The sequence below is a fragment of the Armigeres subalbatus genome, chromosome 1 (genome assembly GCF_024139115.2).
Source record: "Armigeres subalbatus isolate Guangzhou_Male chromosome 1, GZ_Asu_2, whole genome shotgun sequence".
Classification (NCBI taxonomy): Eukaryota; Metazoa; Arthropoda; class Insecta; order Diptera; family Culicidae; genus Armigeres; species Armigeres subalbatus.
Genome location: NC_085139.1, coordinates 90,843,462 through 90,856,263, shown reverse-complemented (window position 1 = coordinate 90,856,263; position 12,802 = coordinate 90,843,462). Strand labels below are relative to the sequence as shown.

General features: G+C 45.0%; 1 protein-coding gene across 1 annotated transcript; it reads left to right on the top strand.

Annotated features, from left to right (window-relative positions):
* The first annotated feature begins 5,120 nt into the window (after positions 1-5,120).
* On the top strand, positions 5,121-8,329 carry LOC134202128 (glutamyl aminopeptidase-like). Its single transcript, XM_062677192.1, has 2 exons — positions 5,121-7,504; positions 7,563-8,329. The coding sequence occupies exons 1-2, from the start codon at positions 5,142-5,144 to the stop codon at positions 7,771-7,773; spliced, it is 2,574 nt and encodes an 857-aa protein (XP_062533176.1). The 5' UTR covers positions 5,121-5,141; the 3' UTR covers positions 7,774-8,329.
* The last annotated feature ends 4,473 nt before the right edge of the window (positions 8,330-12,802 follow it).

Here is a 12,802-nt window from a genome sequence, read left to right as displayed (position 1 = left end):
CACTACATTGCAACAGCGAGGCAACGGAGCATTGAGAGTGTTCATTACGCTAATATCATTCTCAGTGGCACTACTGTCTATATTAGTTAAAACGTAGAAAACGTTTCACAGTCAGTCTCTTGCAATGATAAATGCGACGACGGTTCCATTGTTCCAGCATGCGGGATCACTTGACTTGTCCCGTCAAGAAGTGTGGACGTCGACACTGGCGTTGCAAGAGGATGTGATGCAGAAGTAAATATTTGGTTTGCAAGTAACCTGGGCAAACGTGTTGACAATTTCGTTCACAGCACATTTCAATTATTTTATGTCATCTTCTACTGATAGGGGCTGTAGAGTGTTTGTAGTAACATCGACATTTGTGCATTCCCTAGGTCTACAAAACAGCATCATACATTCATCACAGATTATTATTTGTTTGGTATAATATAACCAACCCGTGAGCAACTTGACGTCTCCAGTACATTGTCAGTGTACCACCCCGAAAAATTGGTTCAGGTGGTTCTGTGTCAAACTCACTTACATCGGAAGCATTTCTCGATTATGGCGTAAAAGGTTAAAGACAAACCTAATTTTATTTTCTATTATTTATTATAACACAATTGCATACACATTAGTTATTTTGGTATAGGCTCGTATATACTCAAGCACTACGGGTTGTGTGCTTAAAAATGTAGATATCTCTACAACGTGGTTTGTTACTGGATTATTCGAAACAATTATTTATAGGGGTACCAACCCGGGAACAACTTGACATCTGTAGTACGATATCACTGTACCCCGAAATCTTGGTTTGAGTTTAATTGGTTCTGTCAAACTTGTGATTATCCGAATCATTTTATGAAAAAGGCGAATACGAAGGAAATGTCTAGTACTAAATACATACAGTGACAAAAATCATTCCAAACTAGAATTAATATTAGGAAAGAGGCGATAGCTGATGACTCTAAGATGACCGACTGAAGGTATCCGACTGAAGGACCGACCAAAACATATCAAATGGCGGAAATTTGACCGACGGCTAATTTTCATCGACAGCGCTGAAATGTCGCATAACTTGGACATTTATAAGAATTTCGCAGATAGAATATGTTTTGTGAAATATTAATGGGTGAACTGGGCTGGAAATACAGAGGAGGAAAGTAAAGTTAGGGCCCATTCACAAATTACATAACGCTTTAGGGGGTGGGAGGGTGTCTGTCCGAGCGTTACGGCCCATACAAATTTTAGAACCCTTCCATACAAAACACGTTACGAGGGGGTGGGAGGGGGTTGAAAATGATCTATTTTAGCGTTATGTAATTTGTGAATGAGGGCTGCAAAATGGCGGATTGACATCAAGGAAGAAGCGCCCAACAGAGCTCTGGTCCCCACAAGTCCCTATCTCACGCTTCCACGGGTCGTCCGATGACAAAAGACCGCCAGCTAAGGGTTGTGCAGCCTGGGCACTGTTGTCCTTCTGACATCAGCTAGAGTGAGAAGGTACGCTTCGAGCGTCTGTTCACCAGGAGGTGCGGCTCAAACAGCGTCTGTCTGGTACCCAGTGGCTGATTAACGAAATGCTATATTGCGTCAGCTATACCTAAGGTGGCAGACCCATCATCGCGATGTAGGTAACGCGACCCCGGTAAGGTAGCTTACTGAAGCCTCTCAAATACCACGAAAAATGGAGATAGAAGAAAAAGAGAACGTTATTTTTGGCAACCGACCCGGCAACGAAATAAGGACTATGATTGGAAACTCGGTACCTGGAATGTCAGGACCCTAAATAAACCTGGACGAGTGAGTCTTCTGGCTCGTGAACTGCAGAAGGTTGGAGTGAACGTGGCTGCTATTCAAGAAGTCTGATGGCCTAGATCCGGAGAACGTGAATTCCGAGCCGAGGACCCCACGACCAATACTGCATTCAAGTATAACATCTATCACAGCGGCGGTGAAAAAGCAGAGCATGGAGTTGGTTTCGTAGTGATGGGCAAGCAGATGAAGCGAGTGATGCGGTGGAAACCCATTAGCGAACGAATCTGTGTGTTGAGGATACGGGGCAAATTCTTCAATTACAGCCTAATCAACGTTTACGCACCGACAAACGATAAATCCGACGACGTGAAGGACACGTTTTATGAATGTCTTGATAAAGCCTATGGAGAGTGCCCAAAGCATGACGTGAAAATTGTTATCGGAGACGCTAACGGTAGAGAGGACTTTTTCTGTCCCATAATCGGTAGGGAGAGCCTTCACTCCGCTACCAATGACAACGGCCTGCGGCTAGTAAATTTTGCTGCTGCCAGGGGGATGGCCATCAGTAGCACCTACTTTGCACGAAAGAACATCCGAAAGCACACCTGGAGACACCCAAATGGTGAAACTTGCAACCAGATAGACCATGTTCTGGTGTATGGGCGCCATTTCTCGGATGTTATCGATGTGCGGACATTCAGAGGTCCGAACATTGACTCTGATCACTACCTCGTTGTCAGTAAAATTCGATCACGGTTGTCAGCTGTATCGAACGAAAGATCACAGCGAACGATGCGTTACAATATCCAGCGATTGTCGGCGGAAGGAGTATCGGCTGAGTACCGCCAGAAGCTCGACGAACGGATAAGTGCAATCAACGTTAGCGACAACATCAACGATCTATGGCAGTCGATCCATGGAGCGGTGAGCACAACAGCACGAGAAGTGGTAGGCACTGCACAGAGGCGACCCAGGACGGTTCGATGTGGAGTGTCAGAGAGTGACAAACGAGAAGAACGTTGCCAGAAGCCGGATGTTGGTGTCGGGTACCCGATCGAATAGAGATCGGTACAAGGAAGCAAGAGCATCCGAAAAACGAACCCACCGCAGGAAGAAAAAAGAGTACGAAGAACAAGTTATTAGTGAGGCACAGGAAAAAATGGAGCTGAACGATATGCGGAGGTTTTATGAGTCTGTTAATGGCGTGCGGAGAAAGACAGCGCCATCTCCCGTCATGTGCAACGACCAACAAGGGAATTTGCTGACAAATAAAACTGAAGTGGCTGCCAGGTGGAAGCAACACTTCGAGACTTTGTTGAATGGAGGAAGTGACGGTGCATCGGTGAACAGAATAAATATTAGCGACGACGGACAAGCTGTGGGGTCACCTACACTAAATGAGGTTAAAAAAGCTGTCAAAGAGCTGAAAAACAATAAGGCTACGGGGAAGGACCAGCTCCTGGCTGAACTTCTCATACATGGCAGTGAGTAGCTTTATGAAGTTCTGCACCATATTATGTCGAAAATATGGGAAGACGAGGAAATGCCTGCTAGCTGGTTGGACGGCCTCATTTGCTCTCTCTTTAAGAAAGGGCACAGACTGGAGTGCGCCAATTACCGAGGAATAACCCTCCTTAATTCGGCGTACAAAATTATGGCCCGTATTCTGTTCAACAGATTGAGACCGCTTGAAGAGTCCTTCGTCGGCGAATACCAAGCAGGTTTTCATGCGGGCTGATCAACGACGGACGGATCAAATGTTCACCCTGAGACAAATCCTTAATAAATTCCGGGAGTACAACTTGCAGACACATCATCTGTTTATTGATTTCAAGGCGGCGTTCGATTCAGTGAAACGGAATGAATTATGGCAAATTATGCTTGAACATGGTTTTCCGGCGAAACTGATACGGCTGATTCGTATAACGTTGGACGGATCGAAATCAATTGTAAAGGTTGCGGATGAAATATCGACGTCATTTGTTACCTTAGATGGATTAAAGCAGGGTGATACACTCTCGAACCTACTGTTCAATATAGCGCTCGAGGGAGCGATTAGGAGAGCTGGTGTGAAACGGTACCATTATCACAAAATCGCATATGCTCCTGGGATTTGAAGACGATATCGATATTATCGGAATTGATCGCCGTGCCATGGAAGAGGCTTTTGTGCCTTTTAAAAGGGGGGCAGCGAGGATTGGACTCACGATCAATACCAGCAAAACGAAGTACATGGTCGCTGGCAATCAACGTGGGTTCATTAGTGGTGGTGGTAGCGAAATAGTGCTGGATGGTGAAAAATTTGAAGTGGTAGAAGAATTTGTGTATCTTGGAACATTAGTGACGTGCGATAATGATGTTACCCGCGAGGTGAAAAGGCGTATTGCAGCTGCAAATAGGGCTTATTACGGACTTCGTAACCAGCTTAAGTCCCGTAGTCTGCAAACGAAAACAAAACTCGCGCTGTATACTACTCTGATTCTTCCGGTGGCTTTATACGGCCATGAGACATGGACGTTAAAGGAGGCTGATCGGAGAGCTCTCGGAGTGTTTGAGCTGCGGACAATACTCGGCGGTAAACAGGAGAACGGTATCTGGCGGCGTCGCATGAATCACGAATTGTACCAGGTGTATAAAGTGCTGGATATTATTAAGCTTATACAACACGGCAGACTACGGTGGGCTGGTCACGTTGTTCGTATGCCGGAAGAACGTCAAGCGAAGATAATATTTAGTAGAGAACCCGGAAGAGGCCGTAGGCTTCGTGGAAGGCCGCGTACACGATGGACTTTTGCAGTTGAAGAGGACCTGAGGGCACTCAATGTTCAGGGCGACTGGAAGCGATTGGCCCAGGATCGAGTCCAGTGGAGAAGGATACTCCATTCGGCGTAGGTTCATCGAAGAGCTGTAGCCCATCAAGTATCAAGTAAGTATGCACATCAAATGCATATGACTACAATTTAATGTTACCAAATTCACAAGCCCCGAATTTTGTGAACAAAATATTTCTGATATTTTTTAATCAATCATTGAATGACATCTATTATTCGATATCCCAACATTTAATTCAAAGTAAACTGGTGTATATAATGGGTCATAAACCAGGCCCTAAACATGTCGCAATATATCGCCATGCTTACTAATGTTACAGTTTTTTCTTCATTTATGTGATTTTTATGCATTAGATAAGTTTATCACCAAACGTTATCGTAGGTATGTGCGCTTTTCACCCATTGACCATTTTATGATCATTGTTATGAGCATAAGCGTTCATCATAAATTCTCCAATAAAACTCGATAATTTACGAGCTCGCAACCGTAATGTTTAAGAGTTTGTATCTTTTAAAGGCACCTATAAATATCCAGCGACCCATTTTTCCACGGTCATACTAACTGAGGTCAAGATGATCTTCATTCACTTTTTGTGTGCTGTGATCTCGCTTCTGGCAACGGGAATAGTGGCGGATAGAACAACCTATCGTCTACCGGACAGTACCTTCCCTGTGCACTATACCCTTCGAATTGAGATGAATCCGGACCTCGGATCTGCGAGCAACTACAGCGGATCTGTCGCCATAATCGTCAACGTTCACTACCCAACGGATGCGATCGTCTTACACGCGGATGCCAGCCTTGAAATCGAACAAATTGTGATCTGGAACGTCGCAAACAGTGAGCCCATCAACATACAGTCTGTGGAACGGGAAGCTGCAACACAGTTCCTTAAAATCTATACCGATCGCACGATGAATCAAATAGAGCAGTACGTATTGGGGATTGACTTCAACGGTTACCTGCTGCGAGGTGGCAATCAAGGCTTTTTCCTAAACAGTTATCAGAATGAGTTTGAAGAAGATTTTTACGCAGTGACGGCCTTCGAACCGACACACGCTCGCAAAGCGTTCCCGTGCTACGACGAGCCTATGTTCAAGGCCACATTTGATGTGGAGATTGTGTGCGGAAGAGACTACAGTGTTCACTCCAACGCCGAACCGGTAGATGTGGAGCTGATGGGTGAGGATAAGCAATTGGTACGATTCGAGCGAACTCCTCCGATGGCGAGCTACTTGATTGCGTTCATGATATCGAAGTTCGACGAGGAAGTTCGGGAGTTTGATGGACTACGGCTCGGAATGATTACGCGTCCGGACGAGGATCGAAGTGGAGATTTGGAATTTGCCTTCCAAGCTACTCGGTTCGCCGTGGATGCCTTGCAAAGTTACACCGGACAGAGATATAGCTTTTTGAAGCTAGACCAAGTCGCCATCGATGGCTTCAATGGTGGTTTGGAAAATTGGGGCTTGATTCTTTACGCTACGGATTTACTGATTGTGGATCCGGCAGCCGACAGTTGGGAAAGGGTGGATTCTGCGTTGCTTATTACACATGAAGTGGCTCATCAATTCTTCGGAAACTTAGTCGGGTTACCCTGGTGGGAGCATTTATGGATGAAGGAAGGGTTTGCCACGTTCATGTCGTACAAGTTGTCCTTGCAGTTTCTACCCGATGCGAGGGACCTGATCAAGCAGCAATTCTATAATGACATTTGGGATGCAATGTATTTCGACTCCGGTCCTACGACGTATCCAATGTCACATTACGTTGAATCTCCTGAAGCAATCGGTGCGCTTTATCAAAAGCATATTGTTTACAGTAAAGCTGCTGGCATCATCAGGATGATGGAGAATGCAGTGGGAAGTGATGTGCTGGAAGCAGCCGTTCAGAACTATATTATCAATCATCGTTTCGGCACCGCTAACCCCTACAAGCTGTACCTAAGTCTAGATAAATTTGTCGGATATCAGCTTCCACCGGGGGTTCACGTGGGTGAGATTTTCCATTCTTGGGCAGCTCAAGCTGGACACCCGATTATCCACGTCGAAAGAATCGGTGAATCAGACAGATATCGATTGACGCAGCATCCGTTTGGTTCCTGCGATTGCGAGGGTTCTCGCTGGTGGATTCCGATCTTCTATACCTCATATGATGTCGGCGAACGGTTCGCAGGTTGGATGCCCGACACGACGGATACCGTCACCGTTGTTATGGGCGGCTTTCTCCCGCTGGTGAATAATCGTTGGCAGGGTTTCTTCCGAGTTAGTTATTCTCAGCAGGGATGGAACGAAATCCTTAACAACTGGAACAGCATAGACGGCGATAGTCGAGCCAAGCTGATCGATGACGCATTCGGATTACTTTGGAATCTGGAAAACACCACAGAACCGTTAATAGAGATGCTTGCCAGGCTAAAAACGGAGAATGATCCGCTACCATGGATGGCAGCAATGGCCGATCACAATCTCTGGAAGCTTGTTCAATTGGTGAAAGGACGGTCGAACGTTGAATCTAACGTTCTCCAATTAGCTCGAAACTTGACCCGCGATATGTTGTCCATATTTCGTGACGATATGCGTGGTGGGAGCATTGCAGCACGTCGCACAGCTTTATTATGGGAAGAACGAATTCATTTGATTGATAACGGGAGAGTTGAAAAATCCGAGCTGCACTGCCCACAGATGTTATCTTCGCAACAATTGACTGAGTTACGATGCAAGGCACAACCTCTGGTGGAGATGCTGAATAGCGTTGATGTAGCAATGTGCTTCGGAGGTCCGGAAGAGTATCGACAGTTTTTGGACAATTTATTACGGAATTTCAAATGTCCAGAGGTCTGGAACGTTATTCTAATTTTGCTTGAGAAAGAAATCCCGTTCGTTGACTCATTTTTGCAATCGTTAATTGATGAATTGAGTGACATGCAGAACAGGTAAGATAACTCTTATTCTTAGAAAAGATTGAATAATTATTTACTTTATTTTATATAGTGTCGATCCAGAACCATTGGAAGATTTTTTGAAAGGTGCTACATTCTTCATCTACAAACCCGAACATCAGCAATTGTATCAGAAATTTGTAGACAGCCTGGAAGTGATCAGCGAAGTGCAACGTTCCAACGTGAAGGACTTGTTGGATGTACAGCGAAATCGGGTTGCAGGCATTATCCAAGCTTTACAGGAAGCTAACCGATCTATGTGAAAGCATTCAATTTCATTTGTAAATAAACTAAACATGTGAAAATCTTACATTCTACGAAATACATCACCGATTTTACGAACTCGACTTGCGCAAGTAAGCCCCATCATAAACAGCTGATGATGCCAAGAAAAGCTGTCCCGGCCTACGCCAAGAACGAGTTAGTAACGTTTTCCAATGAAGTGTCCATCTCCCTTGGGGACTTCTCTATTTTGGGCTTCGCCGAATCAATGCCCATCAGCGGCCGTAATGGTTGTGTGTGTGGTGCGACAATCGACCTTATTCTTTTGCTGTCGTGTCAACAGACACAATCCGAGCACATTACGAATCATCATCACCATCGGACCCGGCTATTTGTTCTCTGGTACAGCGTGCGGCAATTTATGTGCTGAATTTGTTATCTCAACTGATTTCCCCCTATGCATCGATGCGAGTGTAGGTGGTTTCGCACCTGTTGCTGAATGCAGGGCCGTCATGTGGCAGGATTTTCAACGCAATGTATTTTTCGCAAAAAATCAAGTCGAACATGAAAACGTGTGCCATTTATAAGTCCTTTGACGAAACATGTTGGAACTGCTCATTATCCGTTGCAAGGTAAACGGGACATGGCGAAAACATATTCAAGGAAACTGAGAACCCTCAAGTTGAACTTGTCGTGGTTTTACAGTCGGAAAATGATAGAACCAATTGGTCAACAGGTTAAGTGTATTTTATTATTGATGCTTTATCATTTGGCTTGACAGACATACTTCACTTTTGGAAAGATTGACTAATTTTTAAAGAAGGGGTCAAACCCACTTTATTCCGAGAAAACGCATACAGGTGTATTCTCAAAGAAGGGATCAATATTTATTTCGGGCAATGGCTATGGCAATGGCTTAATATTAACGGCCAGCTTCCTTCAGGGGTATGTCATTTTCAAGGAAATGTCATATTCGGAGAAATGTCATTTCCGTTGAAAAGTAATTTTTGTCGAAATGTCATTTTCGGGAACATGTTATTGACGCGGATTTGCTATTTTTGAGAAATTGTATACCTAATCTCAAAAATCCTCGGATGAACTGAATATTGCAATGAATTTGAATATTGCAATTAACAGAGCAAAATGAAAGCTTTTGATCGCAGTACTCAAATTAATTCATGAAAAAATGGAAAGTTATGCGAGACTCGTTCCAAATTTCGTTGGAATCGGTCAAGGCGTTCAGGAGTTAATCGAAAACTATTCAATACACCTCCCTCCACATCCTCCCCCTTTTCCATACACGGGTAAAAATCCGTTCCCAGAAATGAGAAAATAATTCATGATTCCATGAATCCGTCGTGTTTTCATGCTATGAAAATACACCATGAATATAAATAATGATTTCATGATTTATTTTCGCGTAACGCAACCAATGCGTTACAATTTGGTTGTTAAAATCGACAGAATAAAAAAAAAGTTCAACAGGGGATCCGAACTCGAGTACACTGAGCGAAAGTCCGGCGTGCTACCTCTCAGCCGTTCTTACTTCTTGGGAATGGAGTGTTCGAAGTATAACCGGTTATGCATACTGTCGACTGATGAGGATTGCCTAGTACCATGAATAATGTTCCTGAAATCATGAATTATAATCATGGTTTCATGAACTGACCTGATTCATGATATCATGATTTTTTATTCATGCTTGTGGGTATGCATTTGTTTCCGTGTAGACCGTCTCACCCCTTATCATCGTCGTCTCCTTAAGATAAAGAATGTGTGTTCTAAATGTGGTTGAAATCGGCCAAGCGGCTCAGAAGTTACGTTGAGTTGAGGGGTAACTTAACAATACGACTCTATGACACTACCCATAATTCCATTACCCATAATGACATTACCCCGAAGGCCACTACCCCGAATGAGTCACTACCCCGAATGGGACACTACTACGAATGAGCCAGTACCCCGAATAAGTCCTTATTTCAAGTTTATACTTCATTTCGGTGAAAAAAATGTTACTTAATAAAAGTTTATTCAGAGTTCATATAAATCAACAATAGTTTGCTCTTCACCTGGAACTGTATCTAATCTAATCTAATCTCATACTTGCGCAGCCAATACTTGAAAGCATCCTGGAAAATGACGGTTTCTAAATTCCGTCATTTTTCTTTTCATACGGCCAGGCCAACTACGCAGTATGTACCGCAGAGATGATTTCTAGATACTGAGCGACCTCAGAATTTGTAAACCCTTAAAGTCGATCCATACCATGAAACCGAGGGGATAGGAAGAAAGCGTGGACCTCCCGTACCAAACGCTTCCAGTTAGTATAAATAGTAATCAAATATTATATTAATAATTTTTTCGTTGGGAGCGAAGCTATTTAAAAGTTATGAAATGCTCCATTCGGCAAGTGATGGTTGACGTCGTGTTCAAAATAACTGCATTCACTATAAATAAGAAAAGAAGAAAATCATCATTAGTAGGTGGTAACGTCAGCTTCTTTCCTCGGTAACAGTGTGATGACAATTCTGAAAATAAAAGAAGCGCTACCACAACATTAGAAGCTTGGACACTTTAATTATACTCATGTTATTTTTGAAATGCTTTTCCAGACTGCTATCAGAAATCAAGGGGGGTTAAATCCTTGATTCCAATCTAAGAAAAACATTACAGGGACATAAGTATGACTATTTGCGGTCGGGAAGCATCTAGGAAGTTGGAAGGAAGGATTAGTGTAGTATTTACTTAATGACTTACCGACAATTTCATAAGCACTACAGAATTGGAAATTGGGGAAGGTTTTCGTTGGGTCAGGATTTGCCTGTAGCTGGCAATGTGACCGTGGTAGATCTTACCCCGTAACACACCACGTAAAGGTGTCTACCCAGCATTACGGGAATGCTTTTCACCTGGAACTGTATAGTATAGAACTAAGCAACCAATTTTCCGCAAGCGGTAATAGCCGCCAACTTGCATGTGTTTCAGATTAGACGATTGAGGAGGTCAACTGCACCCAATGCGGTCAACTGCGGTCCACGTCAGCAAGTCTACAAAGGCAACAAGGTTGAAGTTGCTCCTTGGTCGCTATAGTTTTTCCGGATGAAGTTTGATCCAATTCTTAAGAGTCCCGCACATATGATACATTTGCGTTGCGTTCGACACATTTTCCATGGGGAAACTGTCAAACGCAACGCAAACGTATGCTATGTGCGGGGCTCTTTAGAATCTACGATTGAATGAGTCTGATTGAGTGAGTTAGAGATAGTTTTTTTTTCTTCCTAAGCAATGGAGGGGGAATCTGCTCAACAGACATCCTGGGTTGTCCAGGAAGTGCGGGGTTAGGGACCACTTCCAATAGCAAACAAGGGAGGCAGGACTACATCCCCGACCCGCTAAACCGTTTCCATTGCCGCCAAGCCCATAGTCCCTTCGGTGCACAACGCACCCTCGAGGTTAGCTGCGTGTCCTTGCAGCACCGAACATCGTGATTCGCTTTTTTAGAGGAACACCGTGGTATCGTGCCAGCACATTGCCGTTTCCTCTAAACCTGCGCACACCAAACACTCGGGCGAGGCCGAGCAAGCCAGCTACGTTACCTGCACTGTGATTTTGCAGCACGCTTAAACGCCGGGCACATCGAACCCCCCATGGGGTGCTTGCTGTTCACAGCTTTGCTGGAACAAATCAAGCAATTGGGAGGGTTCGTGCAGCATTGTGCCTTATGTCCCTCCAATCCGCAGCCTCGGCAGAGGTTGCTTCTGTCAGGGCCTTTGCAGTCCCATTGCTTGTGCCCCGGTTCCAGGCACTTGAAGCAAACTTCGGGTTGCTCGTATATGCCCACAGGGCATACCGACCATCCCAACTTGACGCTCCCTAACCTGACTACCTTGGAGGCGTCCGCTGCAGATAGCCGAACCAATGCTACCTGCGTCCCTGCCGGACCTTTCCGTAGCCGAACGGCTGCGGTGGGCGTCTCCACTTCACACTGTCGCCGCAGTGCCGTGATGAGCTCTTCGACTTCGGTGATCTCGTCCAGTTCTTTAATCCTTAGATTCACCTCCGTCGTGAGTGCCCTCACCTTGACCGTCTCGCCTAGGAATTCCTCCGCCAACTTCTTGTAGGCGGCGCCCTTTTGCGAGATACGTCTTTAGCTCGAGGATCATCTCGTCCATCCGGGTACGTCTTATTCGATGTACGTCGGCGACGAGTTCCGCAAATACTTGAGCCTCAGTCTTGGTAGACTTTGGTACCACCGTCTTCGCTGGCACGCCTTCGGTCGATTCGACCTTGCCCGAGTCCGCGAATCCTTTAGCCTCAGGGGTTGTCTTGCGAAGGGGTTGTCGCCTACACTACTACCACTAATTGAAGAATTGACTTGGTTTTCCATTTTGGCCCCACGAGTTGCTCGGGAAAAGAGGTCCACCACGCCAGAGCCCAGCATGACGCGGTAAGGGACAATTACTGTGGAGGGTGCCCAGGTACTCCACAGGCTCCGTTAAAGGCCTAGCTTATTATTTCACCCCCTTGGCCATGCATCCCCTCGGCACGGGTCGCTTGACGCCTTGGGATTAGGGGTTACGGACGATGGTCCCGGTCTAACTCGCAGTGGCCATGGGGAGGGGTCGTCAAGCCCTTGGACAAAGTCCCTGCTGCCCCCAAGTGAGTAAGAGTAACTGAGCGCATCGGTATGAGTGAGTGATTGAGTATGAGCGAGTGAGTGAGTGAGTAAGAGTGAGTAAGCAAATGAGTAAGAGTGCAAGAGTAAGAGTAAGTGAGTGTGTTGAAATTAGTTAGTGAGCGAGAAAGTGAGTAAGAGTGAGTAAGTGAATAAGAGTGAGTGAGTGAGTAAGAGTGAGTGAATGAGCAAGCGTGAGTGAGTGAGTTAGTGAGTAAATGGAAGTGAGTAAGTAAGTGAGTAAGTGAGTAAGAATGAGTGCATGAGTAAAAGTTAGTGAGTGAGCGAGTAACAGTCAGGAAGTGGTAAGAATGAGCGAGTGAGTAAGAGTGAGAGAGTGATCAAGAGTAAATGAGTGAGTAAAAGTGAGTGAGTGAATAAGAGAGAGTGAGTGA

What these genes read in the sequence shown, in the direction of transcription:
- LOC134202128 (XM_062677192.1), top strand. Translation starts at nt 5,142, where the DNA reads ATGATCTTCATTCACTTTTTGTGTGCTGTGATCTCGCTTCTGGCAACG. An exon ending in TTGAGTGACATGCAGAACAG is followed by an intron (nt 7,505 to 7,562) that starts GTAAGATAACTC and finishes TATTTTATATAG; the next exon opens with TGTCGATCCAGAACCATTGG.